General features: G+C 40.6%; 1 protein-coding gene across 1 annotated transcript in view; it reads left to right on the plus strand.

Annotated features, from left to right (window-relative positions):
• ano10a (anoctamin 10a) overlaps positions 1 to 25,130 on the plus strand; it is a 306,493-nt gene that overhangs the window by 34,421 nt on the left and 246,942 nt on the right. Inside the window, 3 exon segments of the mRNA XM_028817941.2 lie at positions 2,543 to 2,725; positions 6,358 to 6,549; positions 9,429 to 9,554. Coding sequence (XP_028673774.1) covers positions 2,543 to 2,725; positions 6,358 to 6,549; positions 9,429 to 9,554 — 501 coding nt within the window.

A 25,130-nucleotide genomic window follows, 5' to 3' on the forward strand; every position in this document is an offset into this window, starting at 1 on the left:
GCACACCACAGCATAGAACATCGCACTGACCATCACAAGAATTATAGAAGTACATTTATTTAAATACAAAAATTAATAAAAACTGATTTTCTCTATTAGTTCTAATTTGTGACACTGGGGGTCAGTTACAGTGTACATTTAGCATGGGGTCATCTGAAGATGATCTTAACTTAGTATGTGTTTATAGTAAGAAGACTATCAGTTGGGTTTAGCGCTGTTCCAGTGTGCACTAGGCCAGCGTGCTAGCAGGAGATCAAGACTAATTGCATACTGAGATTAAATGCCGTTGCAGTGTGCATGTTGTAGTTGGTGAAGGGGAACATACTCACTAGCTTAGTATGATAGTGAATATTATAAAATGAATAACTGCATGCATCAAATAACTATGACATACATGAAAAAGCATGTATTTGTAAATACATAAATTGTAACTGCGGCAAAGGATGTGCTTTATAAAACACATAGTATCTGTCCTATGAGTCTTACTTAACTCAGTGTCATAGAAAGCAATATGTGATGCATATACAATTGAATTCATTTCAAATTGTCTTACTGCGTAGCAAGATCACCTTATATATTTAATTGTTATTAATTCTTCGATATTGACAATGCTGTTAGTTAAGTGCGGTAGAGAGTCAGCTTCGACACAGACAGACACAGACTTAGAAGTCCCAAAAGCACACACGTTTATTGTTTTATTCTTTCTGCACACAGCACAATGCTCAAATCACCAATCCAATAACTCAGTCCTTTTCCTTTCCTTCTTTCCACTCCTCTCTCGCAAGCTTTGTCCTCTGGCACCCGACTCCGGCTCGCCAAATGGAGTGAGGCGGCCTCTTTTATACTGCACCGATCAACTTTCAGCAGTACTTCTGGGTGTGGCGGAAGTGCTGCAGACCAAGGCTCCAGAGCTGTCCAGTCACCCCCTGTCTGTGGCCATGGACACCAGCAGGGTTGAGCATCTAAGCTTCAAGCCCGTGGCCCCGATACAAACCAGGGGGCTGCCCTCTTGTGTCCCGGGGGAGGTACTGCTGTTGACATGTCCTCTCCACCAGGCCTCTTCTCAGAAGGGTGTCCCGACCGGGCAAGGAACCCGGCTGTCTGTCACAGTGCATTGTAAGATAATACAATTTTCTTCCATGCATCACTTCTTTTATTTATGGAATAAGTATCTTTCCATAATTCCATAGTGCTTAATAGTCAAGTCTGATATTACATTTTGGAGTTTTTCTACCACCTTTACCTGCAATGACGGCAGCCAGCTACTTTCCGTAATTTAATATCAGTCTAATTTCAGCAGAGGACTTTAGGCTTGGTGCAGAACAGCTGGATTTCTGGAATTTTGGTAGGTTATAGGGTATGGACTGCTCAGTTATGTCCTGTCACAGCATTTTAATGGATTTAAATCTGAACTTTGAGTAGGCTACTCCACAGCTTTAAATTTTCAGCCATTTAAATAGGGATTTGCTTTCATGTTTTGGATCATTTCCGTGCAGTTGCATGACTCCAGCTTTGCTTTAGCTTCAATTGACAGGCGAATGACTGGATATTTTACATAATGCAGGGATTAAATTCTTATGCAGACAGCATATGTTCCTTTTTTATAATAAATCGATGTCACATTAGAAAAACTGAGCTTCAGTACTTTGAAATAAAATATCACAAGAAACAAAAAAACATCTGTAAAATTAGAACATTTGTTAAGGGCCTGAACACTTTTGAATACGTGGCACTGTGTTTGTGTGCTGTAGAACCCAGTGAAAGGGCTTCTTCTGGCAAAAAATGAAAGAAATACAAGATTCATCAGCCAGTAGAAAAAAAAGAGAAAAATATGGTAGTTTAATAAATTAGAAAGCAAATGTGAGATTAAAGCAAAAGCATTGGGACAATCTCAGAATATATGTGGGAAAAGTACCAGGGTGTACACATTGGATATTTATTTACCTGTGAAATTCTTCATTCTAGGCATCTTTAGCTTGGCAGTGTCCCTACATAAAATTAAAAACATTTATAACCACAAATTAAAAGTTTTCCTTTAAAACATATAGATTCTCTTTGCTCCCTTCATTTATACATTTAAAAAATTCAATTTAATATTTACTTTTGTCCTAGTTCTGATTTGACATTGATTGTAAAGCTATGTGTTTTTCCTAGTTCCCAGCAGATAGCATCATATTATAATTTGGATATCTCCTGTTAATTTCTGTGAAAGTAGGCCATGAATTATCTAACACACCTATTTCTGTTCCTCTATAGTGAACTATAGTTCAGAAAGTTCTAGTAAAGGGTAAAAATCAGATGGTGCTATATTAATAATATATTGTTTTTATTAACCATTTTCATTGTAATGTGTGGGATCTATTGATCCAGGATCCAGTTTTCTTTAAAAAGTCTCTTTAAGAGAAGTACATTTCTGGAAATTTGCAATTTGCCGCTGCATCAAAATATACTCAAAAACTGCATTCATTTTGTGAAAAAGACTGCTGCATTTGGATAAAGAAAGAAATAACAATAAATAATCATGTGTCTCTTTTGGTTTCAGAGTCTGGCAACTTTGCTGATTACATCACAAATTATTAATCAAATTGTTGAGGCCTTTCTACCTTACTGGTTGCAAAAGAGATACAAACGGCGAATGCACAGCAAGATGTCACAAATAATAAAATACAAAGAACTGCCTTGGGTTGAAGACGTCGAGCTGGAAACCAGTATGAGTACTTACTTTGTAAGTATATTAAATGGAAAATGAAAGCATTTTATCGTTTTTTGGTCTCTGAAGCAGTGCTTATGGTACAGGAACATAAAGTATGATAATAAGAAAGGAAGTGGCTACATTTAAGGTGCATAATGTTCATGTAAGAAAACACAGTGAATGTTGAAAGTAATGTGCGATTTCATAGGCTTATGACTGTTAATCAGTTGCTTTTCCATTGTGTGTGTACTATGAATTTAGTCTTGTAAAAAAACTGGTATATTTGTATTTGTTAGCTTAACATTTTATGTAGAGCAACTTCTGAAGCCATCCATCCATACATCTGCTGAATCCCCTTAATGCAGCTATTAAGCATTATCAAATTTAAAGCAGGAGCTTAATCCCGATATGCCACTAATTTATTGCAGGGAACACTCATGCTTTCTTCAGTCAAGCCAGCATAGTGTTACTAATCAATCTAACGTGCATATCTGTATCTTGAGAAAAACTGAAAAGATGCAGAGAGACCATGAAAACTCAATACAGACAGTCACCAGGTTAGCTTGAATCCAATCTTTTGGAGCTGTACTTCATGTACTAAATAATATTACATAATGTTCTCAAACGTTGCTTAATCCATTTGATAAACTATTTTTATCTGGTTAATCCTCCACCTTAATTAAAGGATAAGTGTCTATATGTGTGTCTGTGTGTCCTCCTGGATGCTGTGTCTCTGTCATTCCAAAAGGTGACACGTCACAAACATTTGCATAAATGCATTGCATTTGTCATTTCAACAGATGGTGCATCACAAACATTAACTCTGCTTTTACGAATCTCATACTAAGTGGCATATAACAAAGACATATGCATTGCATGATACGCTGAAAACATTAACTCTGACGTCTGTGTTGATTACTTGGAATTCAACCCATCTTAGATGGATAGCAAAGCTAGTGTATTCACTTAAGGGAAAGTTGCAAGGCAAATAAAAAGTCAATTACTGCTAAATCAGATAAAGCTATGTTTAACTTTGAAGTACTGCTGTTAGATGAAATTCAGGGGGAACAAGAAATAACAAAGGCAATAGTCCTGGGATCAGTCTAGTTTTTGTCTCTGGACACTTTCTAGTGCTTTTTTATCTTGTTTGTAATATGGTGACCAGAACTACATGCAGTATTTCTTATGATGCCTCACTAGCGTGTTGTATACCTTCCATGATTTGTATGCCACCATATCATGCTATGTTTCTTAACATCCAGTTAACCTTCTTAATTACATCTGTGCACTGAATGTGGATGGTTTTAAGTTCACAGTGACTACTGAGGTAGTCTAATATTTGTTATTTCAAGGTTCCCACTCCTCCATTGTGTATTCATATTTAATATTTTACTTGACACATGTAGTGCTTTACATTTATTTATGTTAGATTTTACCTGCCACATACAGTGGAACCTTGGGTCACGACTGTAATTCGTTCCAAAACTCTGGTCGCAACCCAATTTGATCGTGACCCGAAGTAATTTTCCCCCATAGGACTGTATATAAATACAATTAATCCGTTCCGCACCGTATGAGTTGTATGTAAATATATTATTTTTAAAGATTTTTAAGCACAAAAATAGTTCTGAACGAACACTAAGGAGAAGCGGTCGGATCATCTGCTGGCTTGCTGATTCTGGGGAGCTGTGTGTTCTGCTTGTCGTTGTTTTAAGAGCTGGGAGCTCATGAAGTGTGTCTGCCAAAAGCATTCCAACAGCTGCTAGGTTGGATGTCCGTGAACTTGTTTTGATTGTTGTCTCACTGCCTTGTCTCATGTGACGTTAAAGTGTCTCTCGCGGGACGTCAAATTGTCTTCTGAGATCACGTCTCGTCCCCCAAGATTTTTTTTTATAATAGAGGTTACCCTTCAGAACAAAAACAGAAGATAGCTAAAAGATGCATCAAAGGGCTACTCAAAAATGCTAATGATTTAATGGAACTTGGTTAAATGAAGTAGCAATTGTGCACCTGAGGATTTGAACTTCTCTTCTCTCTACTCTATAATCTCTGAATCCTCAGAACATCCCACCCACTCCTGTAACACAAACCCCTATGTTAAATGCAAGCACAAGAAAACCTAACACAAAGAAATCACCAACCACACAAAGGGTCATTTTCTGGCTTTGTGCTTACTTTTCAAATAATTATTCATTAGTCTTCCTCATGCTTCCACTTCTGCAGTCTTACAAATAATATTCATCGTAATCCATCTACCTAACTTGTTTATCCAGGGCAGGGTCATGGGGCAGCTGGAGCCTATCCTAGCAATCATTCGGCTCAAGGCAGCAACAACAATATTTATTTCTATAGCACATTTTCATACAGATGATGGAGCTCAAAGTGCCTTACATGACGAAGAAAGAGAAAAAAGACAAAATAAATAAGAAAATAGAATTAGGGAACACTAATTAACATAAAGTAAAAGTAAGGTCCGATGGCCAGGGAGGACAAAAAAAAACTCCAGACGACTGGAGAAAAAAATAAAATCTGCAGTGGTTCCGAGGCCACGAGACCACCCAGCCCCTTCTAGGCATTCTACCTAAACATAAATGACCTCAACCAGTCCTCCTGGTATTCAGGGTTTACATGGAAGAACTTGAAGATGACGGTCATGTGGACTTCTGGCCTTTAATCCATCAATTTAGGGATATCACGGTGCTCTGATCAGATGGTGGTGGTGCAGATCATAACCACAGAAAACCAGAAAAAGAATAGAGGAGAAAGTAGGGGTTAGTATGGATTATGGAGCCATCAGGAATGATAATGATAATTAAATGCATATACAGAGTATCAGGATTAAACTAAAATGAAGCTATGAGAAAGCCATATTGAAATAATGAGTTTTTAGCAACAATACCTGGAGAGGGTGCCAGTCCAGTGCAGGGAGAACACACCTTCACTCACACACTAGGGCCAGTTTAGCAACATCAGTTCATTTAGCCTGCATGTCTTTGGTAGGAGAAAACTGGAGCACCAAGAGGAAACGCATGTGGACACAGGAAGAATATGCAGCCTCCATGCAGGGAGCACCTAGAACATGAATCCTGGTTTTCATGTTGCGATGCAGCACTGGTATTGCTGTGCCCTCAAATGGTAACCATGATTGGTAAATGAGCAAAGAAATGAAAAGTATCACTCAATATTTCTTCAAAGGAGTATGCCATTACAACAAACCATTTGTGCTGAAAGTACAAAAAAGAAAAACATCATTTTTTTAAACTCATTTAATACAATTCAGGGGTAGCCAATCTAGCATTCCAACCCTGGAAGTTGTGCCAATCCATCACTGGGCCCACTCACTCATACATTCTCACATGGAGCCAATTTGGAATTGCCAGTTAACCTAATGTACTACTCTCTGAAGAAAAGCTCACATAGGCCTAAGGACAATGTCCAAAATCAACGCAGACAGTAGCCTGGAATTTGCTGGATTCTTGAGTACTAGGGTGTTGTACTGTGTTACCCAAAAGGTGTCATTTTGCTTGACTTCTCACTGGATTCTTGAGAAAACACAGTGCTAAACCTCTGAAACACACAAAAGGAGAAGATCTGCAAAAGTACTCTTGCTTTCACAAATGTATTTTGAGCTAATTTATTGTAATGATATTTTTTTCTCTCCATAGGGAACCTTTGATGATTACCTGGAGCTTTTTCTACAGTTTGGCTATGTCAGCCTTTTCTCCTGTGTCTTCCCTCTGGCAGCTTTGTTTGCAGTATTGAATAACTTGACAGAATTGTACACAGATGCCTTTAAAATGTGCAGAGTCTTTAAAAGGCCCTTTTCTGAGCCTGCAGCCAATATAGGAGTATGGCAGGTAAGCCTTGCATTATTTATCTAACTTTATTTATCTAACTGCCTTTCCTTAACCTTTGTTATTTCTATTTGTCTGTTTTATTTCATTCTGTCTGTTACCTGTTATTAGATGCAACTGAGAAGGCAAATTTCATGTTTTCTTGTGTAAACATGACTAAATAAAGAAACCTAAACCTAAACTTATTTACCCCTTTTTCCTGAAGAATTAAAGTTAGTCCTTGTTGCCACATAAATGTGTCTTTTTTGACCCGAGTTGTGAGTCATATCTACTTCAAAAATAATATTTTAATTCATTTTCCAAATTTGTATTGCTTTCACTTTTGGCTACTAGCAAATCAAAGATGCAATCATTCCTTACTTCTTTAAGTAAATAATGGTGAAACACTGCTTCTGTTTATATAATTGAATTGGCTTCAGAATTGGCCGATGTTAAGAGTGGTGACCAGCAGCATTCAAACATTTTCTTTCTATTTGTGCTATGTGAATTGCTTGGTACTTGTTAGCGGGTTGCCTAATAGAAAAAAAAATCCATGGAAAAGTTAAAAGACGAAAGCTTTTTGACTGTAGTGTGTCTTAGTTGATGAAACAAACCAGAAAAAAAGTAATTGAGGAATTCTTCGTTTATTTTTTCCCAGCAAAGCTAAAAAAATAATTTTGTACCTAATGTTTAACACTTCTGTCTGCTGGCTCCAGCTTCCTGTGTTCAAATCCCAGCTCCGGCCTTGCAGGTGTGGACTCTACAGTATACTATTCAAGGCTGCAGCATGTGTAAGGCATGATGATTCTAGAGTCTTATATTGCAGAGCCATTAACTAATTCAAAAACAATTATTCAGGACAGGGGACGTAGAGCCAAAGTGGTGGAGGGATTATTTTGGAAAAAACTGTCACTTCTTCCAGAATTTATTGCTGTGGTGTGATCACTACTGACTGACTGTTGTGAGCTGTGCTCATTGCCAGCAGCATCCAAGTTGAGTTAATGCAGATGACTTTATCCACGCTGGCAGTCACCTCACTGGACGCACACGTATATTGCATTCTCTTGCACAGAGCTTACGCTACATGAGTACATACTGTACATTGAGGCATCATGCAAGGTGCAATGTGACTAATGCACAAGAAACAGTACTAAGGTAGTATGTAGTGAGAAGTCAAGCAATTACACCTTTTATTGGCTAACTAAAAAGATTACAATATGCAAGCTGTCAAGGCAACTCAGGGCCCTTCTTCAGTTCAAGACGTAATCATTACATTACAAACATTACATCTTGCCTGAAGAAGGGGCCTGAGTTGCCTCGAAAGATTACAATATGCAAGCTTTTTAGTTAGCCAATAAAAGGTGTCATTTTGCTTGACTCTTCACTACATTCATAATGGCTAACACGGTGCAGCACCCTAGTAAGCTAGTATGTAGAATGTATTTAGAGACTCATTAATACAGAGATATCAGGCATTTTATACTTACCGACCCAGTTAAAAAAGGAATACATTTTTGTTTTTTTTCATATTTTAGCCTCACAGGAAATATCTGAATTTGTTTGAATAGCACCTTCTGGAGACCACAACTGACTTATGTGGACATACATATTTAATCAGTTAAACTGTTGTGTAAAGAAAAAGATATCTGACCTAAGCGGCAAATTTATGTAATGCACAATCCATCACGATAGAAACACAATTATTTTTTACAGGTTCCATTTCAAAGCGTTTGACAGGTATAGAGGATATACGGTGCTTATAGAGTTCTACAGGTGTATACACAAATTAGGTTATTTGTTAGGTTTTTCTTTTAGTATTGAGTTTAGTATTTTACTCTGGTTTATTGCCCTTAATTCTATTTAATGTTATCTGTTTCATTGTTCTATTCAGGAAAACATTTGTATCTAATGTTACATATACCCTGCTGTTTTTTTTTTTCTAAGACTCTGAAGCGCCTTGAGCATGGGAAAGGTGATATATAAATCAAATGTATTATTATTATTATACTGTATTTACAAGTTGTATAATTCTTGGTGTGTCAGTGGTGGGGATTGAACTGACTTCCTTGTGTTTTACACTTCAGTTCCTTAGCTACTAGTAAACTTTTTTTTTTTTTTGGAGAATTATAGGATGGGGTGGCACAGTGGGTAGCGCTGCTGCCTCGCAGTTAGGAGACCCTCGTTCACTTTCCGGGTCCTCCCTGCACGGAGTTTGCATGTTCTCCCCATGTCTGTGTGGATTTTCTCTGGGTACTTCGGTTTCCTCCCACAGTCCAAAGACATGCAGGTTAGGTGCATTGGCGATTCTAAATTGTCCCTAGTGTGTGTGTGTGTGTGTGTGTGTGTGTGTGTGCGCGTGCGCCCTGTGGTGGGCTGGCACCTTTCCTGGGGTTTGTTTCCTGCCTTGGCCCTGTGTTGGCTGGGATTGGCTCCAGCAGACCCCCGTGACCCTGTAGTTAGGATATAGCGGGGTGGATAATGGATGGATGGATGAATTATAGGATGGTGATGTGGTGCTTTAAGTAAACAAATAAAGCAATTATGTATCTTGGGTTTTTCTCTGTTTTTTATGTTTTTGCTGCTGTATGCATCTGAATTTCCCCATTGGATTAATAAAGTTTATCTAATCTAATCTAATAATGAAATTTCTATGTGTTATAAATAAAAGCATGATAAGCTACCTTGATAGAAAGATGCTTCAGAATCCACTAAGTTATGACTTGACGGCAAATGTGTTAAATCATATTTGTTCTTTGATTGCCATAATTTAAAGAGTTTGTAAAACCGGACTTTGCATTTTTCATTGATTCCATCTCCATCAGGTATTATATATACAGTGCTGATTCATTTTTGCTCGTTCTGTAATTATGACATTGTCACTGCTTTTTTTTTTCTTCTGACAGCTGGCCTTTGAAACAATGAGCGTCATTTCAGTCATTACAAACTGTGCACTCATCGGAATGTCTCCCCAAGTGAAGTCGCTTTTCCAATCTGAAACACAACTCATTTTGCTTGTGGCAGCTGTTCAGGTACTGTTCTGCATGTCTATAGTGAAGTTTTCATGTGTACCGTCAAGAATGTATATGTTAATCCCTGCATTTTGCACAATATCTGAGAGTACTTGTTTTTATTTTTTGTCTTGCACTGGGTGATGGTGTTTTAAAAATTTAAAGAGGTGATCATCTAGTTCAAAAGGAAGAGTCAGAGATGTGAAGAGAGACAGAGATTCAAAATTTGTGTGATATGTCAACTTGTGTAACCCATTTTGGTGATCAATAGAAGTAGTGTTTGCCATACAAGAACATGATTTTTGTGTGGAAAACTGATAGGGTATTCAGCTACTAATTCTTGGATAGAATGAAAAAACTTGTAATAATTTATGATTTCTTGTAGATATGCTGATACATCTATATTTTATGTGGCCTGCAGTCCCAAAGAAAGATTCTGCAGTTATTTAGTTAATTACATTTTGACTTTTTAAATCTGCATTCTCCATAAAGAAATTTCCAGTCTAATTTGATTTGTTAGGACCTTCCTTGTATTTGCTTTACTCAGGATATTAAACTGGGAAGATGCAATATGAGGCAGGCAGTCTTGTGGTATTGTTATTAGTGCAGATTCCAGACTCTTTAACAAATACTGAACATTGTTGTTACTTCCAGCATGGCATAAAATATCAGATGCTTGAAAGGTAAAGCAAATGCTTTTTTGTGATCATTTGTTTTATTTTATTTGAAAAAGTCGAAAACAAGTCAATATTTCAAAATGTGTAACAATGAGCATGTGAAATAGTCCCACACTGCACCCCTTACACGCCCCCCTCACAGAGCTGTGCAATACTGCCAGGAACTGGAGCCGCACCAACCAACCGCACCACCACACACTATCCAGGAAGTGCCTGCATCATGAGATAAAACCATCTGCTAAGCAAGTAAATGTAACCTTAACCCTTCTCTGTCAATTGAGATATATGTTGTCTGGGCTATAGAGACACTTTGTACACTGTTTTCGGTCAATTGACTTGAAATTTACTCTGAAGAAGTCAGTCAGCCAGTCATTGTCCAACCTGCTTTATCCTAACACAGGGTCATGGGGGTCTGCTGGAGCCAATCCCAGCCAGCACAGGGTGCAGGGCATTAACAAATCCCAGGCAGGGCACCAGCCCACCGCAGGGCACACACACCCACACACCAAACACACAATAGGAACTATTAAGGATCGCCAGTGCACCTAACCTGCATGTCTTTGGACCGTGGAAGGAAACCAGAGCACCCGGAGGAAACCCACGCAGACACGGGGAGAACATGCAAACTCCACGCACGGAGGACCCAGGAAGCGAACCCACTGAGCCACCGTGCTGCCCGCTCTGAAGAAGTGCTATTGTTATATTCAGCGCATATGTTTGACTGATTACTTATATATACAGCACTTACAAGTTGCATAGTCCATGATAAATTGTCGACCATCCATCCATCCATTTTCCAACCTGCTGAATCTGAACACAGGGTCACGGGGGTCTGCTGGAGCCAATCCCAGCCAACACAGGGCACAAGGCAGGAAACAATCCTGGGCAGGGTGCCAACCCACCGCAGGACACACACAAACACACCCACACACCAAACACACGCTAGTGCCAATTTAGAATCGCCAGTCCACCTAACCAGCATGTCTTTGGACTGTGGGAGGAAACCAGAGCACCTGGAGGAAACCCACGCAGACACGGGGAGAACATGCAAACTCCACTCAGGAGTACCCAGGAAGCGAACCCACTGCGCCACCGTGCTGCCCACTCTGAAGAAGTGCTATTGTTATATTCAGCGCATATGTTTGACTGATTACTTATATATACAGTACTTACAAGTTGCATAGTCCATGATAAATTGTCGACCATTGGTTTACCATTTAAATCCAAGTCCAGAAATTCAAATGAACTACCCGGGCAAGTAGAAACAAGCTTCCTTTAATTGTAGAAAAATACTTTTACCTTGAAGCAAGCTGCCCTTAATTGTTGCTGCTGGACGAACATAAATTGGCTTAGGTTAGATACTGTAGATTGCTGTGCACTTTTAATTGGGCTTTACATCTACAATATTAATATGTTGTGGAAGTTGAACTCTGACTCCATAGACGATTATTTTGTATGACAGTTTTCATAGCCAGCAGTGTCTTGAAGTGCTTCTAAAGCTAAATCAAATAAGATTTGAAAATTAAAAGCAAGTGAATACTAACAGTATTGTGTAGAATGGTGGTATACGGCATAGGTTCTTAAACTATAGGCCGTGTGAATTTGGGTTGCGCAGAGTTGTGAATCACAAGAGCAGTCAATGGGAGAGGGTCGTGTTCAGTTCGCGTAATGTATTGAAATTGTTCTTCTTGGTTCACTGTGGGCAGTTTAAGCAAAAACAGCATTGCTGTCCAAGGGGGAGGTGATGACTGCCGGTGGCGATTCTCCAAGGGGAAAAAACGAGATGACGGTTAGTGCTGATTTTGGGTCTCGAAGACACAAGACAAAATCGAGGTGTTTAAGAACTACTGGTATATGGAATATGCATGTAAGAGTATCACTGGTGCTGAAACTGAAAGATGGTTTGCGTTTGAATTTGAAGATGGGAGTATTTTCATTAACAGCATTATCTTGTATGTAAACGTCTACCCGTGGAAGTGTGTATGTCTATCTGGCCCAGAAGTGAGAGGTGGAGTCGGGGTAAGGCCTCCGTCTCCGAGGATACACAAGCGAGGCCAGCATGTCGGCAAAGCGAAACCTCAGAATTAAGAGTCACTCGCTTAGCGGCTAATACAGAAGCGAGGCGAGCACATCGACAAAACGGTATCCCTTTCACTTTTCCTCCCACCGCTCATACACAAGCGAGGTGAGCACACCGGCAAAAGGAAACTTCCGAAGAAAGACAGTTGCTTAGCCGCTAATGCACAAACGATTTGAGCACATCGGTGACATGAAACCTTCTAGGAGAGAGATGCCCAGAATAGTACCTTTCAATTACCTGACATCTCTACATTTCAATTTGTTTTCTGACAATTTCAATAGTTTCTAGGACCCCAGTCTTTTTACAACACGGGCTTACACAGCTAGTATAATATAAAGAGCCTCAAGGAATAAGGATTTTAAACTTGCTAAGAGTGGTACGCTGAGTCTTGAACACAATTGAAAGATTCTCTCAGCTTCTAGCAGCATAGTAACAAGTTCTTTACGATGTTCAATTCCCGATCCTTCAGTAGCCATACCACATGCACTTCAGAACAGATAATCCACCAGAAGTTAAGCATGTTCAGGCCTGGCCAGTATATGGATGGCAGATCATCTAGGAAAAGCTTGGGTTGCTGCTGGAAGAAGTGTTGGCAAGGCCAGCAGGGTGTGCTTACCCAGTGATCATTGGGATCAGTGGTCTGTGAGTGAATCCCAGTGCCTCAGGTAAACGACGTGGACACTGTGCTGCAAAAATGGCACCGCCCTTCAGATGAGACGTAAAACTGAGGTCCTGACTCTCTGTGTCATAAAAAAATCCATTGGCATCTTTTGTAAGGATCAGGGTGTTTCCTGGTGTCCTGGCAAAACTGCCCACCACGGCCTGATCATTTCTGGCCGCTTAACCGTCCCCTGTCTCTAATTGGCTAACTATCTCTCTCATCCCTTCACCACCTAACAACTAATATGTCGTGAGTGTACCAACATGACAATGGTTGCTGTCGCATCATGCAGGTGGTTGCTGCTCATTGGCGTTGGTTGAAGTGGCTCCCCTTCTCTATACAAAGCACTTTGAGTGTCTTTTAAGTGTCTTGAAAATCATTATGTAAATGCAATGTCGTCTTCTTCTTTCATTTTTTCCTGTCTGAAAGCCCTCCCCTCTATATTATAGCCCTTCATCTGTAATATTAGCCGGTGCCACTGTTTGGTACCCTGCCCACCCACCGCTTCTGCTAGCGGGCTTCATTTTCATAAACTGACAATCGCTGTCTCAGCACTGCACTGAGCATGTACACGGCCCATTAGCATAGCCTGCTCACTTCAGTAATGTTATCGACAAATAAAAAAATTATTGACAAATAAAAAAAACATGGCTCAGCTAATTTTTTTTTGTTTGTAATGTCAGCAAATTCCAATCAAGTCAGTAAAAGCATTTTTCTATTGCAGCAGTTGTTTATACTCCTAAATATTTATGCATCGAGATGTCCTTACTTAGCAGATACACACTTCCCTAGATGTACATTCCCTACGAATTTCAGTTTTTAAATTAAATGGGCAATAGTGTTTTTGTTGATGAGTGAGTTAATGAGTGTGTCAGACAGTCAACTTTGCATTTTTTTTATATATATATATATATATATATATATATATATATATATATATATATATATATATATATATATATACATAACCAGTAACGGCGCACACACGATAACGTGCAGTGAATACACTTGACCTGACCATTCCTAGTTTTCAGACTCTTTCTCTGTACGTTTAGCATTCATTTGCTCAGAGGTTGATGCGCTTGCTGCTTCCTGAGCAGCTCTTCTTTTCTCCACCATAGCTTCTTCTCATCTTTCGTTGGCATATTTTTGCGTTAAAACTGATTAAGACAGTGTTTGTGTTGCAATTACTTAGTACATTTTCCTTAATTTTTCACTTAAGCTGGCACTTAAGTCTCCAATCTGCCTCAAGAATGATTTAAGATATGAAGAGGTAGAGGAAGTGACGGTGAAGGTGATAGGGATGACAACGGCGCCCATACGCATGCACCACACGGCCTCCCTCCTGGCTGCTGCCAAGAGTTGATTCTACAATAAAATAAAATAAAAATAAAAAGAGGAATAACCTTGGAGGACAATCATCATCCCGAAAGTGGATAGTAGACGTCACATAGTATACATGTACCAAATTTCAGGCCAATAGGTCAAATGGTTTGCGAGCTACAGGTGATTTAAAATCCTGGACAGACAAACGTTCAACCATGGTAGCGTATTATAGAAGGAGATGATTACACTTACAAAGAAACACTCAATAACAAATTTATTTCCTTACCCAAAGTACCAGTTGCACTTCAGAATCTAAAACTTGGCTTATAGTTTTATTGAATAATTTTAAAGTCCTTTCCTTTCAAAGATTCCAGGGCATAATGGGAAAAGGATCTTTCACATAACGTTTCAGAAAAGCAGTAGAAGGCAGCCATGCACAGAATACACTCCAGCTCCATATACACAAAGCACTAAATTATTCTTTTATCAAGCACATATATCTTGATTAAAACTATCCACAATGTTTCCAGGGCAAGATTCAACCTGTGAACATTGCAGTCGAGCTCCTGCCTCAGTGGGCCACATGTTTTGGGCCTGCACCAAATGAACATTGTTTTGGGAAAAAATCTTTGAATGTCTATCAGACAGCCTTGGTGTCACAATCTCTTCTAATCCACTAACAGCTGTGTTTGGTGGACTTCCAGATGGGATTAAAGTGGAGAAGGACAAACAAATCGTAACTGCTTTCATCTCACTACTAGCATGTAGACTTATCCTGCTCAATTGGAAGAATCCCAACCCACCAATTTAAGTCAATGGGTAACTGATGTCCTATGCTATCTTCTTTCTTCTTCTTTCGGCTGCTCCCGTTAGGGGTTGCCACAGCGGATCATCTTCTTCCATATCTTTCTGTCCTCGTCATCTTGTTCTGTTACAACCATCACCTGCATGTCTTCTCTCACCATATCCATAAACCTTCTCTTAGGCCTTCTTCTTTTTCTCTTGCCTGGCAGCTCTATCCTTAGCATCCTTTTCCGAATATACCCCTCATCTCTCCTCTGCACATGTCCAAACCAACGCAATCTCGCCTCTCTGACTTTGTCTCCCAACCGTCCAACTTGAGCTGACCCTCTAATATCCTCATTTCTAATCCTGTCCATCCTCGTCACACCCAATGCAAATCTTAGCATCTTTAACTCTGCCACCTCCAGCTCTGTCTCCTGCTTTCTGGTCAGTGCCGCCGTCTCCAACCTAGATGTCCTATGCTATCTGAAATTGGAAAAAATCTAATTCTCACTCAGGGGATCTGTTCAAAACCTTTTTAAAATATGGCAGGATGTTATCAATAACATTTCAGAATAATCTTCTATATTGGGGAGAAAGGATACTCTTTCTTCCTTGCTGCTTCAAAGATTTGCTTTGTTGGTGTAATAAGTGGTATATGTTTCATATGTCACTGTGCTCTGTACAAATATAATTTTATAAATCTACTTTTCTTTCTACTCACATGCACAGCTAACACAAAGCCAGATTTAACAGAGGAGCTCATCATTTGGAACTGCTAGGTAAGCATTATAAGACCAGACAGGGACAACTGTGAAATGGGCATTTCTGTGTGTTAAAGTCAACATGAAACTAATTCCTCTGTTGCCTTGCTTGGAATGGCATGATTCACCTAAGTGGGGGCCTGCACATGAAGAAAGAGTATAAAGCAGGGGTGCTCACACTTATTCGGCTTGCGAGCTACTTTTAAAATGATCAGGTCTAAATGATCTACCTACATTAAAAATGCTATATATATATATATATATATATATATATATATATATATATATATATATATATATTGAGTATACTTTATACAGTTCATCCGGAAAGTATTCACAGCGCATCACTTTTTCCACATTTTGTTATGTTACAGCCTTGTTCCAAAATGGCTTAAATTCATTTTTTTCCTCAGAATTCTACACACAACATCCCATAATGACAACGTGAAAAAAGTTTACTTGAGGTTTTTGTAAATTTACTAAAAATAAAAAAATTGAGAAAGCACATGTACATAAGTATTCACAGCCTTTGCCATGAAGCTCAAAATTGAGCTCAGATGCATCCTGTTTCCCCTGATCATACCATACCATACCATACCATTTTTATTTGTTAAGCGCTTAAAAACACAGCATTACAACTGACCGAAGCGCTGTACAGTTAAAACAAGCAAGACTAAAAGCAAAATATTAAAAAATAAAAAAAACAAACATTAAGAGAGAATTAAAACAGAGACACTAAAAAAAAACAGGTCAGGGGACCCAATAAAACAGAGAAATAGCAAAAAGCAAGTGGGAATAAGACAGGTTAAGAATTAAAAGCCAATGTGAAGAAGTGCGTTTTTAGGTGTGATTTGAATGTGGCGACTGAAGCGGCTTGCCTAACCACTAAAGGTAAGGAGTTCCAGAGCTTGGGTGCACAGACAGAAAAAGCCCTTTCACCACGAGCTTTAAAATGTGCCTTGGGAACGGTTAGGAGCAGCTGATCTGCGGATCTAAGAACACGAGGGGGATTGTGACGATGGAGCAAGACACTCAAGTAGGCAGGGGCTAGACCATTTAGTGCCTTATAGGTTAAGAGGAGTATCTTAAAATCAATTCTGAAGCTAACCGGCAGCCAGTGTAGGGTTTTTAAAATCGGTGTAATGTGTTGGCTTCTGCTGCTTCCAGTTAAAAGTCTTGCAGCCGCATTTTGAACCAATTGGAGTCTCGAAAGAGTGGCTTTACTAATACCATATAGGCAGGAATTAGAATAGTCGAGCCGGGACGTAATGAATGCATGGATTACTGATTCCAGGAGGTGGTAAAGCAGAATTGGTTTGAGTTTGGCAATTCGCCTGAGATGGAAAAAGCAGGATTTTACTGTGCTGTTGACTTGAGCATCCATTTTCAGGACCATATCCATTTTGATTCCAAGATTAGAAACAGACGAAGTTACTGGAATGGGAAGAAAGTCGAGGTCAAGGGGTAGGGTCTGTTTGCGGTCGGGACTAAAAACAATGACCTCGGTTTTTGAATCGTTCAGGTGAAGGAAGTTTACAGCCAGCCAGTCCTTAATGTCAGATAAGCAGTTGAGAAGAGGTTTAGTGGAGTCAGTTGACTTGAGGGAGAAATAAATTTGGCAGTCATCAGCATATAGGTGATACGAGATTGCATGTTTTCTAAAAATTGCACCTAAAGGCAGGATGTAAATTGAAAAAAGTAGTGGCCCCAAAATGGAACCCTGGGGGACACCACATGGGAGTGGGACTGATTCAGATGAAAAATCATCTAGCATGACTCTAAGAGTCCTGTTGCAGAAATATGACCTGAACCAGTCAAGGGCTAAGCCAGATACACCAACCCAGGATTCGAGTCGGGAGATCATGATGTCGTGGTCGATTGTGTCGAAGGCAGCAGATAAATCGAGAAGAACCATAATCACGTAGAGTCCTGAGTCCAATGCCAAAAGGACATCATTTAGGACACGTAAATGCGCAGTTTCTGTGCTGTGTTGGGGCCTAAAGCCTGACTGAAAAAGGTCCATTACCTGATGGTCCTGTAGGTGGTGAATTAATTGCTCATAAACTACTTTTTCGAGTAATTTTGACAGGAAAGGTAGTTTGGAAATTGGATGAAGATTGGAGAAGACGGCAGGGTCAAGATCAGGTTTTTTCACGATTGGACGTACAATTGCGTGTTTGAAAGCACAAGGAACTGTAGCCGAAGATAGACTACTAGTTATGATCTTTAAGACATCATATCGAATCACAGGAAAGACATCTTTCAGCAGTCTGGACGGCACCACATCGTCCGGAGAGCCTGAAGGCTTCATTGAGGCGACGATTTTTTCCAGATGGGGGAGCGAAATGGGTTCAAAGCTAGTGAGGGAGCCGTGTACAGGAACGGCTAAATCAACAGAGCCAGAAGAAGAAATGGAGATCTGGGATCTAATGTTCGTGACCTTATCCAGAAAAAACGTAAGGATCTGATTACAAAGAGCATTGGAGGGAGAAGAGAAAACAGTTGCAGCTGGAGAGAGGACAGCATTCAGTGTTTTGTATAAGACACGTTGATTGCCAGAATTTTTTGAGATGATCATCCTTGAGATGTTTCTGCAGCTTCATTGGAGTCCACCTGTGGTAAATTCAGTTGACTGGACATGATTTGGAAAGGCACACACCTGTCTATATAAGGTGCCACAGTTGACAGTTCATGTCAGAGCACAAACCAAGCATGAAGTCAAAGGAATTGTCTGTAGACCTCCGAGACAGGATTGTCTCGAGGCACAAATCTGGGGAAGGTTACAGAAAACTTTCTGCTGCTTTGAAGGTCCCAATGAGCACAGTGGCCTTCATCATCCATAAGTGGAAGAAGTTCGAAACCACCAGGACTCTTCCTAGAGCTGGCCGGCCATTTAAACTAAACGATCGGGGGAGAAGGGCCTTAGTCAGGGAGGTGACCAAGAACCCGATGGTCACTCTGTCAGAGTTCCAGAGGTCCTCTGTGGAGAGAGGAGAACCTTCCAGAAGGTACAACCATCTCTGCAGCAATCCACCAATCAGGCCTGTATGGTAGAGTGGCCAGACGGAAACCACTCCTTAGTAAAAGGCACATGGCAGCCCGCCTGGAGTTTGCCAAAAGGCACCTGAAGGACTCTAAGACCATTAGAAAGAAAATTCTCTGATCTGATGAGACAAAGATTGAACTCTTTGGTGTGAATGCCAGGCGTCACGTTTGGAGGAAACCAGGCACCGCTCATCACCAGGCCAATACCATCCCTACAGTGAAGCATGGTGGTGGCAGCATCATGCTGTGGGGATGTTTTTCAGCGTCAGGGACTGGGAGACTAGTCAGGATAAAGGGAAAGATGACTGCAGCAATGTACAGAGACATCCTGGATGAAAACCTGCTCCAGAGCGCTCTTGACCTCAGACTGGGGCGACGGTTCATCTTTTAGCAGGACAACGACCCTAAACACACAGCCAAGATATCAAAGGAGTGGCTTCAGGACAACTCTGTGAATGTCCTTGAGTGGCCCAGCCAGAGCCCAGACTTGAATCTGATTGAACATCTCTGGAGAGATCTTAAAATGGCTGTGCACCGACGCTTCCCATCCAACCTGATGGAGCTTGAGAGGTGCTGCAAAGAGGAATGGGCGAAACTGGCCAAGGATAGGTGTGCCAAGCTTGTGGCATCATAGTCAAAAAGACTTGAGGCTGTAATTGCTGCCAAAGGTGCATCGACAAAGTATTGAGCAAAGGCTGTGAATACTTATGTACATGGGATTTCTCAGTTTTTTTATTTTTAATAAATTTGCAAAAACCTCAAGTAAACTTTTTTCACATTGTCATTATGGGGTGTTGTGTGTAGAATTCTGAGGAAAAAAATGAATTGAATCCATTTTGGAATAAGGCTGTAACATAACAAAATGTGGAAAAAGTGATGCGCTGTGAATACTTTCCGGATGCACTGTATATAAAATATATTTTGTTGTACCTTGCATAACTGAATAACCCTTACGGCACAATAACAATTCAACATTTATTGCACTACAGTATTTGGATTTAATAATCTTCATGTGGGAAAAGGCTGACTCACATAAATAAGTAGAGCCAAATAATGCAGTCAAGGAGGCAGCACATTTCCTCATGTTTGGGTACTTTTCCTCTGTGAGTAAGTTCCAAAGCTGTCCATGAGCCCCAGAGTTCAGCTGAATGTCATCCTGTAGTGTCAAAATCTCATCCTCCACTGTAGAGGAGTTTTAGGTGAAACAGTGCTGCAATTTTTAATGAGGGTGAATCCCCTCAAAACATCTTCCCTAAATGCAGCATTTCTCAACCTTGAAGTATTTGCGACCCGAGTTTTCATAACAGTTTCAATCGCGCCCCCTAACGTTTTTTTTGAAACTGTAATAAAATTTATTCCTATATTTTTTGCTGCCGATACACTGCTACACGTTTAAAATTTTCCTACAAATAGCGAAAGTACGCCACATATGTCAACCTTCGCGCCCCCTTTTGCTTCGGTATGTCTGCCTTTGCTTTTGAGTTCAGCCGAGTGAAAAACGACGGCTGTCTGATTAGCTGCGATTTTAGTTCCCTTTCCTTTCTCTTTCTCAGATCGCTTTACGGAAGGAAGTCAGTTTCGTAGTTTTTATGAACAGTTCGAAAGTGCCATTCCACATTTTCCTTCTTTGGAATAGCAATGATAGATTGACAGATCAGACAAATGCACTTCGATTGTGACATTGTGAGAAAAAAAAATCATCCTCCAATTCCACATCCAGCCCATACCCCAAATGAACAAATTTTTTTTAAATCCCTTCGTTAGTCAATATAAATTGGAAGGCTAACTATATCACTTAGATAGCCGGAGTTTTGCAGTAGCTTGTGCGTTTGATCGTGCGTGCGGGATGACCAGTGTGTTAGAAGAAAAGAGATCTCAGACTGGCCACCCTGTATGTCAATCAAGTGCAAATGCCATAGAGAGGATATATGATAGACTAACATTTAAAAAAAATTTTTTTTGAATGCAACGCGATCTACCTGCACTACCTTTCCAATCTACCGGTCGATCACGATCGACGTATTGAGCACCCTTGGTATAAAGCCTTGGATCATTGCCCGGCACACCTTGAAAGCCGACGGACAGATGAGAGATAACGTCATCCGATCCGGAAAATCCTTCCAACGCAGCGAGGAAAATGGCAGACTCTACACATCGGGCCCCCACTCCCGAAAGTCTTGTCTTGGCTTCCTTCATCTGTTATGCAGCGTAAGCCGTCATTAAAGAAAGTTTTTTCTCCTATGTGATTTCTTACCGCTGTATCACTAAGGAAGGGGTATCACCTTTTTATATTTCTAGGGGGCTCGGCCCCCTGCTCGCTTCGCTTGCCCACCCCAGGTTTGGTTAACTGGATACACAATTTAAAGAGATTGTTATTTTTATTTCATTCATTTTCTTATTTCTTGATATTTGCCAGTTATAAAGCTGTAGGGAATGAGTTCTTCCTCCCCCTCCCCGGGGTGCGCTACATGTCATCCACTTCACGTCTCTGCATCTCGTGTCGTGAAGAGGTGGGCTGAACGCACACTAAGGAGATGCGGTCGCTCTTCTGAAACCCCCTCTTTAACGGTGATACAATGGGAAACAAATACATTTCTTTTACCTCCTCTATGCTCGATCAGCTGGCTTGCTGCTGCTTGCGCCGTGCTGCGTGATCTGCATGTCACGCTGAGCGTCGATCATTTAAAAGCCTGCACAACAGCTGCCCTTTTGTCTCGCTTCCTTGTCTTGCGGGACGTTGAAATGTCTCCGAGAAAATCACATCTCGACCCAAGATTTTTTTTTATTATAATAGAGAGATATCTGTATACAGTAATCCCTCGCTATATCGCGCTTCGCCTTTCGCGGCTTCACTCCATCGCGGATTTTATATGTAAGCATATTTAAATATATATCGCGGATTTTTTGCTGGTTCGCGGATTTCTGCGGACAATGGGTCTTTTAATTTCTTGTACATGCTTCCTCAGTTGGTTTGCCCAGTTGATTTCATACAAGGGACGCTATTGGCAGATGGCTGAGAAGCTACCCGGCTTACTTTTCTGTCTCTCTTGTGCTGACTTTCTCTGATCCTGACGAAGGGGGATTGAGCAGGGGGGCTGTTCGCACACCTAGACAATAAGGACGCTCGTCTAAAAATGCTGAAAGATTATCTTCACGTTGCTATCTTTTGTGCAGCTGCTTCCTGAAATGACATGCTGCACGGTGCTTCGCATACTTAAAAACTCGAAGGGCACGTATTGATTTTTGATTGAAAAACAAACTCTGTCTCTCTCTCTCTCTCTTCCTGCTCCTGACGGAGGGGGTGTGAGCTGCCGCCTTCAACAGCTTTGTGCCGCGGTGCTTCGCATACTTAAAAGCAAACAGCCCTATTGATTTGTTTGCTTTCCTCTGTCTTTCTGACAGACTCTGCTCCTGATGCGCACTCCTTTGAAGAGGAAAATATGTTTGCATTCTTTTAATTGTGAGACGGAACTGTCATCTCTGTCTTGTCATGGAGCACAGTTTAAACTTTTGAAAAAGAGACAAATGTTTGTTTGCAGTGTTTGAATAACGTTCCTGTCTCTCTACAACCTCCTGTGTTTCTGCGCAAATCTGTGACCCAAGCATGACAATATAAAAATAACCATATAAACATATGGTTTCTACTTCGCGGATTTTCTTATTTCGCGGGTGGCTCTGGAACGCAACCCCCACGATGGAGGAGGGATTACTGTAGTTTTGGATTATGTAACACGCCGCAATTATAAAAGAAGTCATTCCAACAAGGGAGCTAATGCCGCCTGCTGGATACAGTTGGCTGGCTCTACTCTGTTTATTTTGGTTGGGGGTTGAATTTTAGTTTTGTTACGTTTGATTTGATTGTTTGGATTATTATTTGCTTTTAGATTAATAAAATTGAATTGTGTTTTAGGCTTCACTTCTTTCCTACTTCAGTAGAATTTTGTCTGGTCTTCCAGCTCGTGACATACTTTTAGATGTTTTTAATTTCTTCAGCAGGGATCACCTGAATTTCCTCATGTGGTTAGTGGCCTGGTAAGCCCAGGATAAGGAATGCTACTGGTACTGCTTTGTAAGAAAGCAGATTTGTACGATGATTAGAGCTGATTTTTCATTTAGGCTGTTTTCTAGAAATACACTTACATGCTTGTCTAAATGGATTTCTCAATCTGGGTGGTATGTGTTTCAGGATTTTAAAAATCTCTTCTATCTTTAGACCTTAACCTTTCTATAGTTCTACAGTAGATGTCAATGATTTAGTGATGGATTGAAATTTATTTTGGTCTTATGTGACTCATAGCAGTATAAAAGGGTTTTCACAAATTGTGGGAAAGAAATTCAGGTTATGCGCCAAGAATCTCTGAAAACAATTTCCCTCAGGGTAATTGGCTCCACAATGCATAGGTCCCTGTGAAACTGTCAAAGATCCAGACTTGCCTTATCTCGTCCTTGGTGTATTTCTACATTGCTTCTTGTTGCTTAGCTGAAGCATGTGGAGTCTTGTTTGCTTTTTTTACCTGAATTGCATTTGTAAATAAATATAGCAGTATATCTGTCATCGTTTTATCAACATGTATATACTTGTCTAAAATGCTCTTTTAAGAGAAACTTGCACATGCATAAGAGAGATCATATTAATGTTCTAAGCTGAATAAACTATTATTTTGAAACTAAATAAATCAATTCCATCCATCCATCCATCCATCTTCCAACCCGCTGAATCCGAACACAGGGTCACGGGGGTCTGCTGGAGCCAATCCCAGCCAACACAGGGCACAAGGCAGGAAACAATCCTGGGCAGGGTGCCAACCCACCGCAGGACACACACAAACACACCCACACACCAAGCACACACTAGGGCCAATTTAGAATCGCCAATCCACCTAACCTGCATGTCTTTGGACTGTGGGAGGAAACCGGAGCGCCCGGAGGAAACCCACGCAGACACGGGGAGAACATGCAAACTCCACGCAGGGAGGACCCGGGAATTGAACCCAGGTCCCCAGATCTCCCAACTGCGAGGCAGCAGCGCTACCCACTGCGCCACCGTGCCGCCCTAAATCAATTTCCATAACCTTTAATAATTTCATTTTAAATTAGTGGACGGTCGCACAGTGGTTGCACTGCTGCCTTGCAGTAAGCAGACCAGAGTTTGTGTCCCAGGTCCTCCCTGCTTGGAGTCTGCATGTTGTCCCCGTGTCTGTGTGGGTTTCCTCCGAGTGCTCCACAGTCCACAGACATATAAGTTAGGCGGATTTGCGATACTAAATTGGCCCCAGTTTGTGGTTGGGGGGGAAAGTACATGTGTTAGTCCTACAATGGACTAGCTCCGATATGCTCCTGCTTACGCCACAACCCTGTTCAGGACGAATCAGGTTTGAAAATGACTGACTGATTTTAAAAGAGAAGATAGAGGTCTATTTAAGGGTCCACTTGTACAGGTTTGTAGCCATTAACAGTTGAGACAAAATTCTTTACAAACTAAAAAAAATCTCCATTTTGAGAAGCAAAACAAAAGATTGTTACTTCTTACCTATAATAATTATTTTCTTTTTGTGTAATTAAGTTTATGCTGAAGCAGTGCTTTTTCGGGTAAACAGTGTGTTTAAGATAAATGTCAGTTTAATTGTAATTTTAGTTTAAACCCTTCGTATGGTTGCATATGTCAGTCACTATGCATGAGAAGTCAGACGTATCTATTTTGTTTTTTACATTATATAACAAACAGCTAATAGAAAATATGGGAGGCATGGTGGCGCAGTGGTAGCGCTGCTGCCTCGCAGTAAGGAGACCTGGGTTTGCATGATCTCCCTGTGTCTGTGTGGGTTTCCCCTGGATGCTCCGGTTTCCTCCCACAGTCCAAAGACATACAGGTTAGGTTCATTGACTAAATTAACCCTAGTGTGTGCTTGGTTTGTGTGTGTGTGTGTGCGTGCCCTGCGGTGGGCTGGCGCCCCACCCAGGGTTTGTTCCTTTCCTACGCCCTGTGCTGGCTGGGATTGGCTCCAGCAGATCCTGTGTTAGGATATAGCGGGTTGGACAATGACTGACTGACTAATAGAAAATATTCTTCTGTGTCTTTTTGTAATAAACCCATGTGATTAACTAATAATTGCTGGTACAATTTCAGGCCACAGGATCTGGGAACAAGGATTTAAAGCATTTTTAATTGTAGAATTTTACCTTTACAAAATGAGAGGCGTGGATATCATATGCAGAGAAAAACACAGAGAAGATTTACATTTAAGACTTTTTCCAGTTGGA

The sequence above is a fragment of the Erpetoichthys calabaricus genome, chromosome 13 (genome assembly GCF_900747795.2).
Source record: "Erpetoichthys calabaricus chromosome 13, fErpCal1.3, whole genome shotgun sequence".
Classification (NCBI taxonomy): domain Eukaryota; kingdom Metazoa; phylum Chordata; class Cladistia; order Polypteriformes; family Polypteridae; genus Erpetoichthys; species Erpetoichthys calabaricus.